At 42.9% G+C, this 23,573-nt stretch overlaps 1 protein-coding gene across 5 annotated transcripts in view; it reads left to right on the top strand.

The window, feature by feature from the left end:
* The window catches only part of ENOX1 (ecto-NOX disulfide-thiol exchanger 1), a 488,154-nt gene that overhangs the window by 402,421 nt on the left and 62,160 nt on the right, over positions 1 to 23,573 (top strand). For all 5 annotated transcript variants that reach the window (XM_038762016.1, XM_038762019.1, XM_038762018.1 and 2 more), the window contains one exon: positions 4,632 to 4,816. In XM_038762016.1, the coding sequence (XP_038617944.1) occupies positions 4,632 to 4,816 (185 nt within the window). The remainder of the gene's footprint in view (positions 1 to 4,631; positions 4,817 to 23,573) is intronic.

Below are 23,573 nucleotides of genomic sequence, written 5' to 3'. Positions count from 1 at the left end.
TCACCCTTTGAAATGTAACTGCCTCACTATCACATGAGAAACAATCCCCCAAAAAACTGAACATATCATTCATTCATTCATTCAATTGTATTTATTGAGCGCTTACTGTGTGCAGAGCACTGTACTAAGCGCTGGGGAAGTACAAGCTGGCAACATATAGAGACAGTCCCTACCCAACAACGGGCTCACTGTCTAGCTTGAGATCACCTCCTCAGGAATGTAAATGTTACCTAACCCAGTTATGAAAATGTGCTTCTATAATTGGCTATGGTGTTGAGATATATATATATATATATATATATATATATATATATATATATATATATATATGCACACACACATATATGTATTTATATGTATATATATATGTATATACACACACACATATACATATATACATGTATATGTATCTATACATAAATATATATGTGTATACGTATGTATAGATACATATATATGTATATTTAGATTACAGTAGTTTTTTGGAGTGATATCACGTTCCTCTTCTAGGAATGCAAAAAACATTGATTCTTACTTTTCAGGCCCAAGGGGTTTGGCTCAGGCAGAATAAGAACCATCCACCAGGCCGTTCTTGGATTAGGGAGAATAATAATAAAATAATAATAATAATGGCATTTGTTAAGCGCTTACTATGTGTAAATCACTGTTCTAAGTGCTCGGGGGGGATACAAGGTGATCACGTTGTCCCGCGTGGGCTCACAGTCTTCATCCCCATTTTACAAATGAGGTAGCTGAGGCTCAGGGAAGTGAAGTGACTTGCCCTAGGTCACACAACAGACGTGTGGGGGAGCCGGGATTAGAACCCATGACCTCTGACTCCCAAGCCCGGGCTCTTTCCACTGAGCCACGCTGCTTTTCTATCACACTCCTCTTCCAGGAACGCAGACAACATTGATTTTTACTTTTCAGGCCCAAGGGGTTTGGCTCAGGCAGAATAAGAACCATCCACCAGGCCGTTCCTTGGATTAGGAATAATAATAATAATAATAATAATAATAGTAATGGCATTTGTTAAGCGCTTACTATGTGCAAATCACTGTTCTAAACGCTGGGGAGGGATACAAGGTGATCACGTTGTCCCACGTGGGGCTTACAGTCTTCATCCCCATTTTACAGATGAGGTAGCTGAGGCTCAGGGAAGTGAAGTGACTTGCCCTAGGTCACACAACAGACGTGTGGGGGAGCCGGGATTAGAACCCATGACCTCTGACTCCCAAGCCCGGGCTCTTTCCACTGAGCCACGCTGCTTCTCTATCACATTCCTCTTCCAGGAACGCAGACAACATTGATTTTTACTTTTCAGGCCCAAGGGGTTTGGCTCAGGCAGAATAAGAACCATCCACCAGGCCGTTCCTTGGATTAGGAATAATAATAATAATAATAATAATAATAGTAATGGCATTTGTTAAGCGCTTACTATGTGCAAATCACTGTTCTAAACGCTGGGGAGGGATACAAGGTGATCACGTTGTCCCACATGGGGCTTACAGTCTTCATCCCCATTTTACAGATGAGGTAGCTGAGGCTCAGGGAAGTGAAGTGACTTGCCCTAGGTCACACAACAGACGTGTGGGGGAGCCGGGATTAGAACCCATGACCTCTGACTCCCAAGCCCGGGCTCTTTCCACTGAGCCACGCTGCTTCTCTATCACATTCCTCTTCCAGGAACGCAGACAACATTGATTTTTACTTTTCAGGCCCAAGGGGTTTGGCTCAGGCAGAATAAGAACCATCCACCAGGCCGTCCCTCGGATTAGGGAGAAGGCCCAGGAAATAACGGATGGCACACTCCCCTATACGCATTTATGCCCAAATTCATTTACTTAAATAATGTTGCTTCCACATGCTTTATGGCTGCCTCCATTTCGCTACACAGATTTCAGCTTATATTGCAGACAGTGCAGTTCATTTGGTAAATGTAATTTCCATCCCTGCATACTAATCGATTTCTTCACAAACACCTGCTATCAGTTATGATAATAAAAATGCCATTCTAAACTGCAGAAGGGCCAAATAAAGCTTCCTAAGAAAATGACTTAAATGTCTTTCAATGCTACTAATGTAGTAATGTGCTTGTAGTGCCAACAGGTTTTTTTTTTTCGGCATTTACATTTTCTAGAGTTTTGTCCTATTACATCATCCTGCTGTCAAAAGATGCCTCCTAACCATTTTTGTACAGTCAGTGAAGAAACCGAGGAAGAGCATATGGTGAGACCTGGGTACTGTGTTGTATTCCCAGGTAGAGCCCAAGATTTTTGGCCCGAGTTTGGGCCCTGAGTTTTATCTGCCGGCTTCTTGATTAAAGGCATATTTAACCAACACAATGTGAGCTTCCAGGCGGAAGAGAGTTAGGAGAAAGCTGAGCGTCATTCATTCATTCATTCAATCATATTTATTGAGCGCTTACTGTGTGAAGAGCACTGTACTAAGCGCTTGGGAAGTTCAAGTTGGCAACATATAGAGATGGTCCCTACCCAACAGCGGTGCTCACAGTCTAGAAGGGGGAGACGGAGAATAAAACAAAACATATTAACAAAATAAAATAAATAGAATAAATATGATAGTGATAGTGAGGAGCAGCATGGCAAAGCGGATAGAGGATGGGCCTGGGAGCAGGAGGGTCACGGGTTCTAATCCCCGCTCCACCCCTGGTCTGCTGTGTGACCTTGGGCAAGTCGCTTCCCTTCTCTGGGCCTCAGTGACCTCACCTGTATACTTCCTTCCTCTCCCCCTCGCCCCCATCTCCATCCCCCCATTTTACCTCCTTCCCTTCCCCACAGCACCTGTATATATGTATATATGTTTGTACAGATTTATTACTCTATTTATTTATTTATTTTAGTTGTACATATCTATTCTATTTATTTTATTTCGTTAGTATGTTTGGTTTTGTTCTCCTATGATTCCATCTTACCTCCTTCCCTTCCCCACAGCACCTGTATATATGTATATATGTTTGTACATATTTATTACATTTATTTATTTATTTTACTTGTACCTGTCTATTCTATTTATTTTATTTCATTAGTATGTTTGGTTTTGTTCTCTGTCTCCCCCTTTTAGACTGTGAGCCCACTGTCGGGTAGGGACCGTCTCTAGATGTTGCCAGTTTGTACTTCCCAAGCGCTTAGTACAGTGCTCTGCACATAGTAAGTGCTCAATAAATACGATTGATGATGATGTACAAATAAAATAAATAAATAGAGTAATAAATACGTACAAACATATGTACATATATACAGGTATATATACAGGTATCATTTAAGTTCAGCCAAGTAGACTCTTAGGAGAGGCAGGTGATTAAACCGCCGGCTGTAACCCAGAGGCTAAAAGTTCCTCTCCTGACTCCTTGAATTTCCCTTCTCCTTTCCCCTTCCCCACTTGGCCTCTTTGCCAGTTGCCTGGGAAACTTTGATCGAGTTCACAAACAGAGTTCTATAAAGTGGGGAAATTAGTGAAGCCGTGTTTTCCCATGCTTAAATGACGTCAGGTGTCGGGAATATTTGAGTTAATCGCCCTACCCTGAAGCTGTTTGAAAAATCTGCTAATGAAGGAGTTGTAAGTAGGAAACTGTCCTGGTAATGTATGAAAGACTCAGATTTGGATTCCATCCTATCTACCAGCCAAGGTGCAGTAAGGGTTTGCTATGAACCTGTGTATCGTGCCAAAGAGTAGCTGTGGGTTTCCTGTTAATTTGGGAGATAACCCTTGAATGTAGACTCTAAGCAAGAGGGCAAGAATCCAAATAAGTCTTATGGAAGTGAAAGCCAGATGCTAACTTCAATTGTCATCAATAAACAATAATAATAATAATAATAATGGCATTTATTAAGCACTTACTATGTGCAAAGCACTGTTCTAAGCGCTGGGGAGGTTACGAGATGATCAGGTTGTCCCACAGGGGGCTCACAGTCTTCGTCCCCATTTTATAGATGAAAATAATAATAATAATGATGGCATTTATTAAGCACTTACTATGTGCAAAGCACTGTTCTAAATGCTGGGGAGGATACCAGATGATCAGGTTGTCCCATGCAGGGCTCACAGTCTTCATCCCCATTTTCCAGATGAGGGAACTGAGGCCCAGAGAAGTGAAGTGGCTTACCCAAAGTCACACAGCTGACAAGTGGCGGAGCTGGGATTTGAGCCCATTTATTTATCTTACTTGTACATATCTATTCTATTTATTTTATTTTGTTAGTATGTTTGGTTTTGTTCTCTGTCTCCCCCTTCTAGACTGTGAGCCCGCTGTTGGGTAGGGACTGTCTCTATGTGTTGCCGACTTGTACTTCCCAAGCGCTTAGTACAGTGCTCTGCAGACAGTAAGCACTCAATAAATACGATTGATTGATTGTTTGATTGATGACCACTGAGTCACACTGCTCATGAGCATAATACTATGCCGGGAATTCTAGGGTGGGGAGTGGGCTACAAAGCGTAACAGGAAAAACAGTCCTAGAGGGCAGCGACTTTATAATTTGGACTAGCGTCCAAACCTAGAGAAGTCCAGCAAGATCAGTGCAGTCAGCTTCATCTGGCAGGCCCGTGGAGGTGGGAAAAGAAATACTTTTTCCGTGCCCTCTTTTATGGAAATTTGTTTGTTCTCTTAGCTTTGGTTGCACAGGCCTACGCCCTTAAAGAAGAGAATCACAGCCTCCGGTGGCAACTGGATGCCTACAGGAATGAAGTTGAGCTGTTGAAACAGGAGAAAGATCATCTCTTTCGGGTCGAAGAAAACCTCACCAAGGACCAGCAGCTGCAGTTTCTGAAGCAGACCGTGCAAGGCATGCAGCAGGTATTGGAGCCACAGACTCGGTCCCTTTCCTTTTCTCTTTCTAAAAAAATCTGTTACCTTGAAGCGTTAGATCCTGTGAAGGATGATAATAATAATAATGATGGCATTTGTTAAGCGCTTACTATGTGCAAAGCACTGTTCTAAGCACTGGGGAGGATACAAGGTGATGAGGTTGTCCCACATGGGGCTCACGGTCTTAATCCCCATTTTACAGATGAGAATGAACCTGTGCCTGTGACCATTGCCCGGAGTGAATTATGAGGACGTTGCAGGGAAGAGGGCTGGGAGGGTCTGTGGCGGGATTTGTCTTGAGGACCAGAAGGAGATGAGGATGAGGATCTGAGTGGCTGAAAGGAGAGAAGGAGGAGGAAATGAGGAACATGATAGAGATTTTATGGGGGAATCACTCTCAGTGTAGGATGAGAGAAGAAGAAAGGACAGAGACCTAGAGCTATCATGAAGAAAACCGTAGATAGTCGTCCAGCCTAATGGAAAGATCATGGGCCTGGGAGAATCTGGGTTCTAATCCCGGCTCTGCCACCTGTCTACTGTGAGACCTTGGACGAGTCCCTTATCTTCTCTGTGCCTCGGCTACCTAAACTCTAAAATGGGTATGAAGACTGTGAGCCTTATTTGGAATGGGGATAACAATCCTACCTAATCAGATAGGAGTATGATAATAATAATGATGGTATTTGTTAAGTGCTTACTATGTGCAAAGCACTGTTCTAAGCTCTGGGGGGATACAAGGTGATCAGGTGGGGCTCCCCATTTTACAGATGAGGGAACTCAGGCACAGAGAAGTGAAGTGACTTACCCAAAGTCACACAGCTGACAATTGGTGGAGTCGGGGATTTGAACTCATGACCATTGACTCCAAACCCCGGGCTCTTTCCACTGAGCCAAGCTGCTTCTCTAAGATTATCAGGGTTAGTACAGTTCCAAGCACATAGTGAGCACTTAAATTCCATTAAGCAAAAGAGCAAGAATGAAGGTCAAATGTAGAGGATAAGAATGGAAGGTTGGCCCCAGAGTGCTGGGAATAAAGAGCATAACCTTTTTTTTTAAATTGAGGAATATTAATATTAGGAATAGGAATATTAGGAGAGGGAAAGCTAATTGAATGCTTTAAAGCTAATGGTAAGGAGTTTCTGTATGACACGGTGGTGGGTGGGCAACCATTGGAGGAGTGGAGGGACATGGACTTAATATATATATTTTTTAAGAAAAACAATCTGGGCAGTGGAGTCAAGTATGGACTGGAGAGGGGAAAGACAGGGAGGTCAGTGACGAAGCTGATACAGTTGTCATGGTGGGATATGGAACTAAGATGATGGCTGTGTTGTTGCTAAGGAAGGAGGAAATCCCGAAACATTGGAGAGGAAATAGTGGCAGGATTTAGCACAGACTGAAGGTGAGAGTTAAAAGACAAATAGTAGTAATGATAATAAGTAATGATGGTTTCTGTTAAGCATTTTCTATGTGCCAAGCACTATTGTAAGCACTGGGGTAGATACAGGGTAACCACGTGGGGCTCACAGTCTTAATCCCCATTTTATGGATGAGGGAACTGAGGCCCAGAGAATAATAATAATAATAATAATAATGGCATTTATTAAGCGATTACTATGTGCAAAGCACTGTTCTAAGCACTGGGGAGGTTACAAGGAGATCAGGTTGTCCCACGGGGGGCTCACAGTCTTAATCCCCATTTTATGCATGAGGGAACTGAGGCACAGAGAAGTTAAGTGACTTGCCCAAGGTCACACAGCAGAAAAATAGAGGAGTCGGAATTAGAACCCACGACCTCTGACTCCCAAGTCAATGCTCTTTCAACTAAGCCACGCTGCTTCTCTGTGACCTCATGGTTTTGAGTTTGTAGGGTAGGAGGAGGGTGGTATTGTCAAGTAAAATTATAAACGTTAGGAGGAAGCTTAGCCTAGGAGGACTAAGTAAGCACTTAAATTCCATTAAGCAAAAAAGCAAGAATGAAGGTCAAATGTAGAGGATAAGAATGGAAGGTCGGCCCCAGAGAGACACCCATGAGTGCTGGGAGTAAAACTGAGGAATATTAATATTAGGAGTAGGAATATTAGGAGAGGGAAAGCTATTTGAGTGTTTTAAAGCTAGTGGTAAGGACTTTTTGTGTGATGCGGAGATGGGTGGGAGGAAGACTTGCTGTGGCCTTGATGAGTTTAAAGTGCCCGTGAGACTCCCGAATGACAATGTCTTGGAGGCAAGAAGAAATGCCAGGCTGTGGAGCAGGTGAGAAATTTGGGCTAATGCAGTAGATTTGGGAGGCTTTCATGGAGCATAAATGTAGATGGGAATGTGAGATCGTGGCTCGGCTCCCTGAGGGATCGTAGAGCAAGAAAACTAAGAGACCAAGAAGCGCGCCGTGAGAGATACCCGCTGATAAGGACGTAGAAGGGGAAGACGAGTCAACCAGCAGCAATTTGGCCTTGTGGAAAGAGCCCAGTCCTGAGAGTCAGAGGATCTGGGTTCTGTGCCACTTGCAACTGTCTAACCTTGGGCAAATCACTTAACTTCTCTGTGCCTCACTTTCTTCATCTGCAAAATGGGGATTGAATATCTGTTCTCCCTCCCACTTAGACAGTAAGCCTCTCATGGGACAGAGGCTGTGTCCGGCCTGATTATCTTGTATCTATCCCAGTGCTTAGTATAGTGCTTGGTACCTATTTAGCACTTGGCAAATATTATTATTAGAAGTATTATTATTCATTCATTCACTCAGTTGTATTTATTGAGCGCTTACTGTGTGCAGAGCACTGTACTAAGTGCTTGGGAAGTACAAGTTGGCAACATATTATTCTGATGTGAGGGAGGAAGAGAGAGTTCGGGGGGAAGAGAGAGTTCGGGGGCAGATTGGGTTCAGAGGGAGAGGGCAGGGAAAGGAACTGATATGATCCTGGGGGAACAGAGAGGAGATGGAGAGGGATTTATTTACCCGGAATGCTCAAGTCCTATGTCAAGGCCGGTTGGGAATATGAATCATGAAAGGCGAGGTTGTAAGAAATACAGGCGATGTCAGCAGGGTAAGTCATATTTCACAGTGGTAGTCACCCAGCTAGACCCGTACAAGCAGTGTGGCTAGAATTCAGTAAAAGGGTGCTACCAAAGATGGAAGAAACGCTGGCAGGAGAGAGGAAAACAAACGGATGGTCCCAGGAGAGAGGAGGACGGGTGCGAGATTTGGAAGCTAGAAATACTTTTGAAAATTGTTTGTGTCTCAATCCCGACCAGGCAATGGGAGACGAGTCTCTTTTAGGTGGATTCACAGCTATGATGTGTTTCAGCTAGTGATGTGCGACTGTAGACTCAGTAAAGTTGGGCCAGTGGCATTTTATGACTAATCCCAGAGTGTTTCCAAAAGTGATCTGAGCCATTTTCTGGAAGCCCTAAAGAACTTGAGTGAAAATCGTGATGAGAAAATATCTCTTTCCCTTTTATACTTTCACACATAGTCATTTACCGTACTCATGTAGCTCTCCACCTCATGGGCCACAGTGCTTTTACCATATCAAATGTAAATCAAACATGGGCTCTTAAAATCTAGTTTCGAAAGATATAACTTCCTACTTAAAAATATATCCCATTATGTGATCGAATGAACAAAGGTAATATATTCTCCCATACCTGCTAAAATTTGGTTTTCCATCATGAAATCCTAATATTTTAAGGCTAAGGGTATCGCCACACAAAACCACTTCACAACTCGAAAATCACTGTCTCACATTAATGAAAGTCAGTGAACAGCATTTCATCTGTTCATCTGTTTCTTTGTATCTTTTTAATGGCATTTATTAAGCACTTACTATGTGCAAAGCAGTATTTAAAATGAAATTTTCTATTTACAGTTTTGGTGCTGGACAAAAGCACATAAAATAGCACTGATGTATTTTTACGGGCTTTTAACTGAATGGACACGCTAGCGTGAGAAATTATTTTTTCTCTCATCCCCTTTCCCATTACTCAAAAGCAGCCACAGCTAACTCCCAGCATATGCTGTAACTATTCCTGTTCCGAAAAATGAAAATCCACTGGGTAATTGCAATGAAGCTGGATTTTTTTTTTAGGTTCACTCCCTGCGTTAAAATAATGTGTCATCACGGTTTAATGCCAGGCCCACTCAGAGGTCTGAAACACAGTGGAAATAATGGCCTGTATCCATGGTTACCCACAGGACCATCCAGCTGATCTTAAGACTGCAATAAAATTAACTTGTATTTCTGCTCCACATATCCATGTGAACCTACGTGGCGAGTATCTGCATTTTCGATGGCTCCATATCTTAAGAATTTAATTATCAAAACTGTGGTCACGAAGACGTGTTCCTGGAACATTTTTATTCTCATGGCTTGTGATGCGTGGACTCTTCATGTTAAGTATTAATGGACAAAAATGTAGATAACTGAAGTAATTGGGAATACTCAAAAGATAACAGGATACAGTGATAAAAGGCCAATTGTAGAATTGTAGGTGAAATCGAAGATTATACTAGCCGGGCCCCGCCTCTGTGTGATTTAAATGACTTCTTAAATATGTTGTCCATACCTTATAATAGCGTTAGCTAGGATTAGCTGTAGACCAGCTGTTTTATACTCAGAAGTCCAGGGGCAATATAGAATACTCTTTTGTTTGGGGTTGAGAAAAATGAAGGTTGGCCTCTTCGAAGCATATTGGGGGCAGGAGTAGAGGGTCGGATAAGAAACTCAGCAACGCACCATCCACGCCCTCTCCAGTCTCAATTATATCAGCCATCCCTGCCCCTTCTATCGATGGTTTTCGCCTTTTTGTGTGCACAGTGAGGCTGCGATATTGACTTTTTTTGACTTTAATAGCAACTACCGTCTCAGGGTCACACCTGGAGAGTTCCCTGAACTTTACCAGTCTTGGGAGGAAGAGTCAGGCAGAGATCTATCCATTCCATTCCTAGCTTGGGCTAGCGAGTGGAAGGCAATCTGCTACAAGTCAAACTTGCCAACGCTGGGCAGCAGCAATGTAGGAGAGAATCGAGGGCCAAGATGCAAGTTTACTGTGCGGAAGGAAGCAGTGGTAAACCGCTTGCGTATTTTTACCGAGAAAAAATGCCGAGACGATTGCAGGTGGAGGTGGGCCATTCTGGGAGAGCGGTGTCCATGTCGTCGCTATGGGTCGAAGACGACTCGACGGCGTAAGACAAGGCATCACTTATTGAGCGCTGACGGGATGCAACGTACTATTCTAAGCTCTTGGGAAAATATGCCTGGGTGAGAATTAAATATTCATTCATTCAATCGTATTTACGGACTCCTTACTGTGTGCAAAGCACTGTACTAAGCGCTTGGGAGAGTAAAATACGACAACAAACAGACGTTTTCCCCGCCCACAGTGAGCTCACAGTTTAGAGACATAGCTCCTGTCCCCCAAGGGACGTATAATTTAAGAAGAAAGGGGAGAGTTAAGTGGGGAGAAGTGGGTTAGTGACAGGAAGACGAAACAAAAACACCCCAGAGAAGCAACATAAAAGCCGAGAATAATGAGAAATAATAGGAGTGAGACAGTACTGTGACTAGAAGAGCAGAGTTTCAGATTCCCCACAGCTGAGCAGAACATTTCATAAGTCACAGCCGTGTTCACAGCCAAGGCTTTCCCAACTTTCCAGAGGTTGAGAAGGCCTCTCGCTTCTGGTGTCTCTTCACATTTTCCGGGCGGGAGCAGATTCTGATGCAGCGTGGCTCAGTGGAAAGAGCCCGGGCTTGGGAGTCGGAGGTCATGGGTTCGAGTCCCAGCTCCGCCACATGTCGTCTGTGTGACACTGGGCAAGTCACTTGACTTCTCTGAGGCTGTTACCTCATCTGTAAAATGGGGATTAAGACTGTGAGCCCCACTTGGGACAACCCGATCACCTTGCTTAGCGCATAGAACAGTGCTTTGCACATAGTAAGCGCTTCACAAATGCCATCATTATTATTATTATTAAGTCTTACAAACTCCCAATCTGGTGTTGTCACTATTACTATTTTACTTGCTTCCTTTTTCACACTGAGAGCAAAATGGTTCCCCAAAACCTACATTAAAGACGATGTAAAGCAAAATTTCACTTCTCTCCTTTACCCTTTCCTTCTCTCTCCTTTTATGTCCTTCTTTCTCATTCACCCTTTCCCTCTGCTCCTTTGCAATTTCCCCCTCCATTCTCCCTATGACTCATGGATCACTGTTCCTCCACCACACCCCAACACCTTCTCATCTCACCCTTCTCTTAAATGCCATAAATATGAAGTCCTGAGCCACCCCAAGACCCCTTTTCCATGAGTTTCACATTCTTTGAGATGGACCTAGTTAGAGGGGCTAGAAATTATTACCTCTCCTGATGAACCAGGAGATGACAGTGTCAATGAATCTAAGGTTGGATAATGATAATGATTATAGTATTTGTCAAGCGCTTACTAAGGCCAGGTACTGTACTAAGTGCTGCGTGCTGTACTAAGTGACGTTTCAGTCGTCAGTCAGTCAACCTGTTGCCAACTTGTACTTCCCAAGCGCTTAATACAGTGCTCTGCACGCAGTAAGCGCTCAATAAATACGATTGAATGAGTGAATGAATGAATCGGATTTATTGAGCGCTTACTGTGTGTAGAGCACTGTACTAAGTGCTTGGGAGAGTACAATTTAACAATATAAGACACATCCCCTGCCCACAATGAGCTTACCGTCTAGAGGGGTGAAGTTAATAATAATAATAATAATGGCATTTATTAAGTGCTTACTATATGCAAAACACTGTTCTAAGCACTGGGGAGGTTACAGGGTGATCAGGTTGTCCCACGGGGGGCTCACAGTCTTCATCCCCATTTTCCAGATGAGGTAACTGAGACCCAGAGAAGTGAAGTGACTTGCCCAATGTCACACAGCTGACAATTGGCAGAGTCGGGATTGATGATGTTGAAGTTAATGATGATATTAATGAAAAGTCGGACCAGAGGAAGGAACGTTCCAAATATTCAGTTCATATCAAGAAGTGACATTTTAAACAGAAGACCATTGTTGTCCTTTATGTGTAACAAATACATAAACGTTTTCGTTTCCCAACTCTGCAGATTTAGAAAGGATGGGAATTCAGATGATCAGGATACTGAGGGAGATCCTTCCAGGTAATATTAGATGAAAACATTTGATAAGGAAACATTTAGAATCTGTAGTCTGTCCGAAGTGTAAAAGCAGGAGACGCGGGAGAATTTACTTGTGATCCCAAATTTGCTTACAGTATTGTTGTTCAATCAATCAATCAATCAATCAATCATATCTATTGAGCGCTTACTGTGTGCAGAGCACTGTACTGAGCGCTTGGGAAGTACAAGTTGGCAACGTATAGAGACGGTCCCTACCCAACAGTAGGCTCACAGTCTAGAAGGGGATTCAGGGATCCAAAGTGTTCCTTTGGATTCCCTGAGAATACTACAAAAGATAGCTTCCATGACTCTCCAAAAGGCCGTTACCGTTTTTCTAAATATAGAAAAATCCTAACTCGCAGAGCAAACACTGCATCTGTGGGCACCGGCGAGAGAAAGGTGGATCTGGTGGTCTGCCCTTTAATTCAGCCCTTTAAGGTTTGGCTATAAAAAGAAACATCCATGTTCTTTGAGGCCCCAAATTCTTTCGGCCCACATTTTGGTATGCGTGTAAACCAGCGTCAATCTCCAAACTGGCCGGGTGTTAGTATCCATCCCTAAAGCAGTCCGTAGTTGGGTGGAAAGGTTACTTCAAAGCTTTCACTTGGAACTCCTCTGGGAAAAGAAACAAAAGGATCAGACAGGATCAGCCGCAAAAAAGGGATGACGAGGGAATAAAAGGGAAGAATGATTAGACGGAGAAAAAGGATGACCTAAGAGAAGATAAATAGACTGCTTTATAATTAATCAATCATATTTATTGAGCGCTTACTGTGTGCAGAGCACTGTAACAGGCCGGGTCATGACTCCTCGTGTCTTTCATGCCCTCTCATTCCCTCCTTCCGTCTTTATCCCCTCGCCATCCAGTGTTGTGGAACTCTCCATTGCTGACTCTTGGGCAGAGCCGCGGCTCATTCGTTCATTCAGTCGTATTTATTGAGCGCTTACTGTGTGCAGAGCACTGTACTAACCGCTTGGAAAGTACAGTTCAGCAACAGAGACCATCCCTACCCAGCAACGGGCTCACAGTCTAGAAGGGGGGAGACAGACAACAGAAGCGTGGCTCAGTGGAAAGAGCCCGGGCTTGGGAGTCGGAGGTCATGGGTTCAAATCCTGGCTTCGCCAGTTAATAATAATAATAATAATAATAATAATAATAATAATGTTGGTATTTGTTAAGCGCTTACTATGTGCAAAGCACTGTTCTAAGTGCTGGGGTAGATACAAGGTAATCAGTTGTCATTCATTCATTCAGTTGTATTTATTGAGCGCTTACTGTGTGCAGAGCACTGTACTAAGCACTTGGGAAGTCCAAGTTGGCAACATATAGAGACGGTCCCTACCCAACAGTGGGCTCACAGTCTAGAAGTCCCAATTGTCACCTGTGTGGCCTTGGACAGGTCACTTCAGTTCTCTGTGCCTCAGTTACCTCATCTGGAAGATGAAGTCCAAGAAGTGAAGTGACTTTCCCCTCCCCACAGCACTTGTGAATATTTGTATGTTTGTATATATTTATTACTCTATTAATTTGATTAATGATATGTATATAGCTATAATTCTATTTATTCTGATGGTATTGACACCTGTCTACTTGTTTGGTTTTGTTGTCTGTCTCCCCCTTCTAGACTGTGAGCCCACTGTTGGGTCTCTATATGTTGCCAACTTGTACTTCCCAAGCGCTTAGTACAGTGCTCTGCACACAGTAAGCACTCAATAAATACGATTGATTGATTGATTGATCTGGAAAATGGGGATGAAGACTGTGAGCCCCACGTGGGACAACCTGATAATAATAATAATAATAATAATGGCATTTATTAAGCGCTTCCTACATGCAAAGCACTGTTCAGTCACCTTGTATGCTCCCCGGCACTTAGAACAGTGCTCTGCACATAGTAAGAGCTTAACAAATGCCATCATTATTATTAAAAGAAAACAAAGCAAATAAACAGGCATCAATAGCATCGCTATAAACAAATAGAATTATAGATATATACATATCATTAATAAAAGAAATTGAATGATAAATATGTACATATATACACAAGGGCTATTCATTCATTCATTCAATCATATTTATTGAGCGCTTACTGTGTGCAGAGCACTGTACTAAGTGCTTGGGAAGTACAAGTTGGCAACAAGTTGGCTATGGGGCGGAGAGGGGGGTAGAGCAGAGGGTGGGAGGCGGGGGGTTGGGGAGGGAAGGAGGAGCAGAAGAGGAGTTCCATTTTAAGATGTTGCTGGGACTTGAAAATTGTGTAGACAACACATCAAACATTTGTGGTCCTGGCCCTTAACTCTCCTAAGCCCCTCTACCCCTCACCGAGGATGGACTGAACCAGCATTGTGGTTGGGCATAGGCCCCACCATCTTGGGATTCTCGCCATGAGAAGCAGGGCAGCTCAGTGGACAGAGCCCAGGCTTTGGAGTCAGAGGTTGTGGGTTCTAATCCTGGCTTGTCAGCTGTGTGACTCTGGGCAAGTCACTTCCCTGGACCTAAGTTACCTCATCTGGAAAATGGGGATGAAGACCGTGAGCCCCACATTGGACAACTTGATAACCTTGTAACCTCCCCAGCACTTAGATTCATTCATTCATTCATTCAATTGTATTTATTGAGCGCTTACTGTGTGCAGAGCACTGTAGTAAGCGCTTGGGAAGTACAAGTTGGCAATCAATCAATCAATCATATTTATTGAGTGCTTACTGTGTGCAGATCACTGTACTAAGCGCTTGGGAAGTACAAGTTGGCAACATATAGAGACAGTCCCTACCCAACAGTGGGCTCACAGTCTGGAAGGGGGAGACAGAGAACAAAACCAAACATATTAACAAAATGAAATAAATAGAATAGACATGTACTAGTAAAATAAGTAAATAAATAGAGTAATAAATATGTACAAACATATCAATCAATCGACCGTATTTATTGAGTGCTTACTGTGTGCAGAGCACTGTACTAAGCGCTTGGGAAGTACAAGTGGGCAACATATAGAGACGGTCCCTACCCAACAGTGGGCTCACGGTCTAGAAGGGGGAGACAGAGAACAAAACCAAACGTAGTAACAAAATGAAATAAATAGAATACATATGTACAAGTAAAATAAATAAATAGAGTAATAAATATGTACAAACATATCAATCAATCAATCGTATTTGTTGAGCGCTTACTGTGTGCAGAGCACTGTACTAAGCGCTTGGGAAGTACAAGTTGGCAACATATAGAGACAGTCAATCAATCAATCAATCGTATTTATTGAGCGCTTACTATGTGCAGAGCACTGTACTAAGCGCTTGGGAAGTACAAGTTGGCAACACATAGAGACAGTCCCTACCCAACAGTGGGCTCACAGTCTAGAAGGGGGAGACAGAGAACAAAACCAAACTTATTAACAAAATAAAATAAATAGAATAAATATGTACAAATAAAATAGAGTAATACATACAAACATATGTACATATATACAGGTGCTGTGGGGAGGAGAAGGAAGTAGTAAGTGCTTAATAAATGCTATCATTATTATTAGTATTACCCCAGTGCTTAGAACAGTGGTTGGCACATAGTAAGTGCTTAAAAATACCATCATTATTACTATTATTATTATTTTTCTTATTGAGTGAACTGATTGACAGAGCTACCTTTAGTGATACGCACTAATCACTGCGATTTTCACCCATTTCCAAACCTCCAGTGGCTTCACTGGGATATCCTTACTTGGAACAGAGGTTTCTTCCCTACAGAGTTCAATCTTTTCCAGCCCTGAGCCCTGAGAGAATGCTTAATCAAAATGAATGCCCAATTTGGTTCTCTTGTCACAGATCTGACCCTCAGTGGGTAATTTAAAATGCCATTTAAATGGGTTTGACCTCCTCTTTGACATTCCTTTAAAGAAACCAACATCATCATATTTAGCATCCACCCTCAGGGTTGGCTAGTTTGGCTTTTTCAAATTTTACATTTTCAAAAGAAGATGGAAATGTCCAACAGACGAGGAATCTGAAGTCTAATTTAGTAAGCAGGCATTGGATCAGGGAGAAAGGGAAATGTGTGAGTATGTAGTGTATTGTTTCAGGAGAATGGTGTTTTGTGATGCATCTCCAAATGAAGGATTTTTGTGAATGTATTCAATGTTGGAAACAGGACAGATTTTTTAAAAAATCCTAATTGGGAAACAAGTATGTCAGTATATAATGCAACGTGTTCCTAAAAAAAGATAAGCATTAGCTGTTCACTTCCTATGCCATATTCAGTTTTGTTAGTAAACATGGAAAACTTTCATCGGCAAACCACAGGGATGTATATTTACACTCAAGATTTAAATTGCATCTTGAATTTTTCATTTGTTGAACCAGACATTAAGACTTTTCAAATTATATAAACAAAGATCCTAAGGTATGCCACAGTTTTGTCTTTCACTAATTCTATCTGTGCCTTGCCTCCAATCCTCTTGGTTTACATTTCTTCCTGGTGGTTTGTATTTCTTATCCACGGTGATACATTTTTTTTTCCCCAGAAAGGTTTCCGTAATGGCTGTAATGTCCATAAAAAGCTGACATGCTGAGTTTTTCTCCCTGTGTCATTTTTTTACAATCTTCCCATTTATCATTTCAAGGCATTTTGTGGGGCTTGCTGTGTAATTTAGTTCATGTACATCTGGTATGGTGAACGGTCCTTCATTTTAGGGAATTTCCAGAGCATTCACTGTGAGTTTTCTAGTTTTGCCTTTCATAAATCCTTGTTTCCTTGTTGGCTAGTCTGATCTCATCAGTGTCCAGTTACTGCTGCCGCTTTGCCCGACTGGGTGATTTCGTTTCTATAGTTCAAAATCCACCTTACGTCGGCCATTTCTGATATGATTAGTACAGTGCTTTGCACACAGTAAGCGCTCAATAAATATGATTGATGATTGATGATGAAATCCAAATTTTTCAGACCGTGCCTTAAAGGATGTGGATGTCCTATAACAGCGAGATGAGCATGATTTGAGGACAGTATAGATTTCATTTTTCAGAACATTAGCAGGTTGCGCTTTCGAGGTCTTGCTTTTGATTCCAAAGGAGGATTATTGGAGTGCTTCTTGTTATTATCTTTTTCTTTTATTTCCATTATTTGAAAGCACTTTTGAGAACCTCTGGTTTTCTTTCCCTGCTGGTTTCCTCCAAATGGCAAGTATTGATTTTTTTCCCCCTTAGTCTTGAATGGAATAGAAATGAACTGCTTACTTTTAATCGAGGAAGGAGAACCTGGTCAGCCATGGATTTGCCCGTCCTCTCATTCCTAGTTTTCATAATAATAATAACGGTATTTGTTAAGCGCTTACTATGTGCAAAGCACTGTTCTAAGCGCTGGGGGGGGGATACAAGGTGATTAGGTTGTCCCACGGGGGGCTCACAGTCTTCATCCCCATTTTACAGATGAGGTAACTGAGGCTCAGAGAAGTCAAGTGACTTGCCCAAAATCACACAGCAGACATGGCGGAGCCGGAATTAGAACCCATAGCCTCCAACTCCCAAGCCCGGGCTTTTTCCACCGAGCCACGCTGCCAGGATTGAAATTTAAGTCTTCTGTTTTCCAGGCCCATGTTCTTTCCCCAGGGTTATCCTGCTTCTCAGAAATGGCCACCCTGGGTTTCCCAGACAAGACCTAATTTTCCAAGAGTGTGTAATTGTTTCTTTCCCCCATTCTCTAGTGGGAAAGTGGAGGTGTAGGAAGACTATTTTCCAACACCCACAAGTGGGAAAATTTGATTTTAACACTTAGACGCTCAGTTAGTTCCCCTTCTAGACTGTGAGCCCACTGTTGGGTGGGGACTGTCTCTATGTGTTGCCAACTTGTACTTCCCAAGTGCTTAGTACAGTGCTCTGCACACAGTAAGCGCTCAATAAATACGATTGATTGATTGATTGATTGATTATCCCCAGGGCCAACGTGCCGGTAGCATCAGTTGGAAATTCAGGCAGCCTTTCAAACTCCCACCAAGCCCCGGTGTTTTGGTAGTTACCACGTTGCTAAATCCTGCGTAGCAAGAGGCCTTCTGATCCTCCAGCACACGCAGAGAAAATATCTGTGAATGCCGACAACCATCCACAAGTAACAAAGACCACACTTTAGCTGTGAGTGATGAGTGAGAGAATGAATGGGTTTTCTCCCAGCTTGCTTTTTCCACTTGAAATAATGCAACGGACACAGTGTTCCTATTGTCATTCTGAAATATTCACCTTGTGTCTGTTCAGCAGCACCAACAGAAGCATCACATCCTTGTTCATGTTCATTGTGCCAAAAAAGTCACTGAGATTGAGTCCCATTTCCTCTGTCTTTCAGGTGATACCCTCCCTGAAACATTTCCCTTCCCTCTGTGCACCTTCCATTGCTAGGTGACGTAAATTCGTTTAATAGAACCGTTTCCGTCTAAATCTGTGGACCTGGGTGGGAAAAGAGGATTTTTTTTTAATGCTGTTTGTTCGGCATTATTTTGCCGGCACTGTTTTAAGCGGTGGAGAAGATGCAAGCTAATCACATTGGACCCAGTCCATGTTCCACATGGGGCTCGCAGTCTTAATTCTCTTTTTAGAGAAGCAGCGTGGCTCAGTGGAAAGAGCCCGGGCTTTGGAGTCCGAGGTCATGGGTTCAAATCCCGGCTCCGCCAATTGTCAGCTGTGTGACTGTGGGCAGGCCCAGAGAAATCAATCAATCGTATTTATTGAGCGCTTACTGTGTGCAGAGCACTGTACTAAGCGCTTGAAATGAAACATCCCACCTTAGGTCTCCCAGCAGACAAGTGGCAGATCCTTCTGACTCCCAAGACTGGCTTCACCCCCAGGCCACGTGTCGGGAATGAATTGAGGGAGACCCCCTGACCTAAAAGCCATGGATGGGCGGGCGATTCAATCTCAGTGCCCCCTCCTCACCCCGTATCTAATTTCCCCTTCCCTTTCTTTCTCCCCGTCTCCCGCTGGAGTTACTGCATACACAGTAACCACTAAATAAATATGATTGATGGATTAATCAGGGATCATGGAGAGTATAATTCTATTTTACACTTCCAAGTACTTAGTACAGCGCGTGGCACAGCGTAGATATCCAGTATTTACTTATGATTGATTGATTCCCCATATTCTAAACCTTCCTAACATCCTAGTTTCTCTGAGTTGCTCCCTGATACCTTCCTAACATCCTAGCTCCTCTGAGTTGTTCCCTGTTTCATTTTCTTCTTCTCAGGTCTCAGCCCCCCAACGCAAAACTTACGTATTCACAACTGCACATAATAATAATACCGGTTTTAGTATTTGTCAAGCACTTACTATGTGCCAAGCACTGCTCCAAGTGGCAAGGTAGATAATAATAATAATAATGATTATGGCATTTATTAAGCACTTACTATGTGCAAAGCACTGTTCTAAGCGCTGGGGAGGTTACAAGATGATCAGGTGAGCCCACAGGGGGCTCACAGCCTTCATCCCCATTTTCCAGATGAGGTAACTGAGGCCCAGAGAAGTTTGGTGACTTGCCCAAAGTCACAGAGCTGACAATTGGCAGAGCTGGGATTCGAACCCATTACCTCTGACTCCAAAGCCCAGGCTCTTTCCACTGAGCCATGCTGCTTCTCTTAGATACAAGGTAGATACAAGGTAATCAGGTTGGACACAGTTCCTCTCCCACGGGGGGGCTCACAGTCTTAATCCCCATTTTCCAGATGGGGTAACTGAGGCACAGGGAAGTTAAGTGACTTGCTCAAAGTCACACAGCTGACAATTGGCAGAGCTGGGATTTGAACCCAAGTCTTCCGACTCAAGTCCGTTCAGTTGCCACTGGGGCAAGCTGCTTGTTTCCATGTATCATTATTTAAACACTTTTTCCTCTTTCCAGGAGTGTTTTAGCCAGTTGTATCGCTTTACTTCTTCCCAACAGTAAAAAATGTTGTGACCGTCTGTCTTCCCCATTAGAGTACAAGCTCCATGATGGCAGGAAGGAATCATATCTTTAATCTCTCTTGTACTCTCCCAGTTGCTCAGTCCAGCGCTATGGGCAGATTAGGAGTTTAGTAAGTATTTTTGAACGATCTGACCCGCCGTTTGCCACGCTCGTCTTTCTGTAGCAGTTGCGTCCCCCCGTCAGCTGAGACGCGGCAAGAACTGAGGCAGTAAATTGCCTTAAATGCTATTTCCTTCATTTCTTTTCAAGAATTCAGTCCCCCGCACGCCTCTTGATATCCTCTCCTGTCCTTCGAACGTTCACTGTTGAAATCATTTATTTCCTTTAGTTTTCTTCTGTGTGATGAGGTGGTTAGGCGCTGAGCTTTGAGCTGATTTCAGCCGCTGCTTTCTGACTGAAACTTTTTTATGAAAGCATATCTGGAGTCCTCTTTTTCATAATATTAAAATACAGGTTTTAGCCACCTGTGGAGAAGAATTGCTGAGCATTGGCGGAACCCTTTATCATTGTGCGAGATGATCTGATTAGTGGCTGGAAAGATAGAGCCGTAATCTTTTTGGATTTTCATATTTTGGCAGGCATTTTGCGCGATAAAGTTGTTAGCATTCCTGGCCATGCTGACACCATTCATCGCGCAGGGTCTGAGTAATTCCACTCCCTTCTAAATTGCTCTCTACCTTTAATGTTTCAGAAGCAGGGAAAATCGGTTTAAGATCGTAATTTCATGTCTGCCCGGTGCATGTGGTTTGAGTTGGTGCTGATTTTCTTTTTTCTTTTTTCTTTTTCTTTTTTCTTTTTTCCGGAGAGATTTCTGCACCAGAGTTGTGTGTATACGGGCTAACTCGTTTCGTAGCATAGGCCTTGACTTCTGGGTGATTGGATCTTTCTAAATGAAGCGAGATTTCGATGGGTTCTGTAATCCTGAGCCAACATCCTGGGCTGCCTGTGGCCCTGGAAATGTAGGTTTTGGCAAACACCATTGGAGCAGTAGTAGTAAGTAATAATAGCAGGAGTAATAATAATAATAATAATAATAATGATGATGATGGCATTTATTACGCGCTTACTATGTGCAAAGCACTATTCTAAGCACTGGGGAGGTTCCCAGGTGATCAGGTTGTCCCACGGGGGGCTCACAGTCTTCATCCCCATTTTACAGATGAGGTAAATGAGGCACAGAGAAGTGAAGTGACTTGCCCAAAGTCACACAGCTGACAATTGGAGTAGTAATAGGAACACGTAGTAGGCATTTAATAAATGCCATCATAAGCTTCAGTGTGACTGTCTCATCACGGCATCATCTCCCCCTTCTAGACTGTGAGCCCGTTTTTGGGTAGGGACCGTCTCTATATGTTGCCGACTTGTACTTCACAAGTGCTTAGTACAGTGCTCTGCACACAGTAAGCACTCAATAAATACAATTGAATGAATAAGAGTGCCTACAGATGGAGGAGTAGCAGCATTTATTGACCTTCTCATTTTATCTCCCAAATGCTCTGCTTGATCTAATAATAATAGCCCACTGTTGAGTAGGGACCGTCTCTATATGTTGCCAGCTTGTACTTCCCAAGTGCTTAGTACAGTGCTCTGCACACAGTAAGTGCTCAATAAATACGATTGAATGAATAATAATAATAATGATGGCATTTATTAAGCGCTTACTATGTGCTGAGCACTGTTCTAAGTGCTGGGGAGGTTACAAGGTGATCAGGTTGTCCCCTTGGGGCTCACAGTCTTCATCCCCATTTTACAGATGAGGGAACTGAGGCCCAGAGAAGTGAAGTGACTTGCCCCGCGTCACCCAGCTGACAATTGGCGGAGCTGAGATTTGAACCCATGACCTCTGACTCCAAAGCCCGGGCTCTTTCCACTCAGCCATGCTACTTCATCTACCCTTCCCAATCCCAGTTGACAACATCACCCTCCTCCCTGACTCCCAAGGCTACAACCTTGACTTCCCAAGCGCTCAGGACAGTGCTCTGCACACAGTAAGCGCTCAATAAGTACAATTGAATGAATGAATGAATGAATGAATGACAGTGCTCTGTACACAGTAAGTGCTCAAGAAATACTATCGAATGAATGAATCCTTGAGTTTTCTCTCTCTTTCAGTCACCATATTCAGTATTGTCAAATCTTGTCATTATTCCTCCACAACTTTTCCAGGATTCTCTCCTTCCTCTCCATCCCGACTCCCACCATGCTGGTTCACGCATCCGTCATATCCCGGCTGGACTACTGGATCCATCTCCTCTCTTTTCCTAGTGACTCCAATCTCTCTCCTTTCCAATTTACACTTGTCCGTTGCCCAGATCATTTCTCTAAAACATCATACAATTTACATCTCCCCACTCCTCAAAAATGTCCAATTTGTTTCTGCATCAAGCAGAAATTCCTGACAATTTGCTTTCTCCCTCCTACTTATCCTTGTCTCCCATTTCCTCTGAGCTCACGCTCTTCACTCCTCTCAAGCTCTTCTGAAATCATAATCCACTCCAGGAGTCTATCCCTGATTGATTTTTTAAATATTATTTAAGTGTCAGGCACTGTTCTAAACGCTAAGGTGGATATAAGATTATCCTTATAAGTTCCTGTCCCACATGGAACTCATAAGTTGGAAGGAGGCGGGTATAATCCCCAGTTACAGACGAGGAAACTGAGGCCCAGAGAACGTAAAAGATGTGCCCAAGGACACACAGCAAGCAATTGGCAGAGCTGGGATTAGAACCTATGATTTCTGACTCTGTTACCATGGTTTTTCCACTACACTGATTTCTATTCTCATCTTATTCTCCCCCTACTCCATCTGAGAATTAAGTACTGACAACTGAAAGCACTCAATAAATTCTACTGATTGATTGTTTTATATACGTATTTTATAGGCTGCATTTCTTCCTCCTGGTGGACTGTACTTGCGTTTCCGGCTTCCCGGCTCTATTGTAAAATCCTGGAGGTCAGAGAGCCTGTCTACTAATTTTATTGTATTCTCCCAAGCATTTGGTAGAGTGATTTGCAGCCTGCAGCTGTTGAATGAATACACTGATTGATTTTGCATTATTATGTGCTTTGAACAGTGCTTTGCACATAGTAAGCGCTTGACAAAAGCTATCATTATTATTATTAACAATAATAATAATAATAATAAGTGCTAAGAATCTTGAAAGTTTCCTGACAATTATAGTATGTTCATTAACATGAAGCAGCATGGCTCATTGGAAAGAGCACGGACTTAGGAGTTCATTCATTCAACCATATTTATTGAGTGCTTACTGTGTGCAGAGCACTGTACTATGCGCTTGGGAAGTACAAGTCAGCAACATATAGGAGTTCTGTCTTAGGAGATCATCGGTTTAAATTCCGGCTCCGCCGCTTGTCAGCTGTGTGAATCTGGGCAAGTCACTTAACTACTCTGGGCCTCAGTTCCCTCATCTGTAAAATGGGGGTCAATCAATCAATCAATCACATTTATTGAGCGCTAACTATGCGCAGAGCACTGTACTAAGCACTTGGGAAGTACAAATTGGCAACATATAGAGACAGTCCCTACCCAACAGTGGGCTCACAGTCTAAAAGGGGGAGACAGAGAATAAAACCAAACATACTAACAAAATAAGATAAATAGGATAGATATGTACAATTAAATAAATAAATA

This window comes from Tachyglossus aculeatus, chromosome 20, assembly GCF_015852505.1.
Source record: "Tachyglossus aculeatus isolate mTacAcu1 chromosome 20, mTacAcu1.pri, whole genome shotgun sequence".
Classification (NCBI taxonomy): domain Eukaryota; kingdom Metazoa; phylum Chordata; class Mammalia; order Monotremata; family Tachyglossidae; genus Tachyglossus; species Tachyglossus aculeatus.
This window is presented reverse-complemented; position numbering and strand designations above follow the sequence as displayed.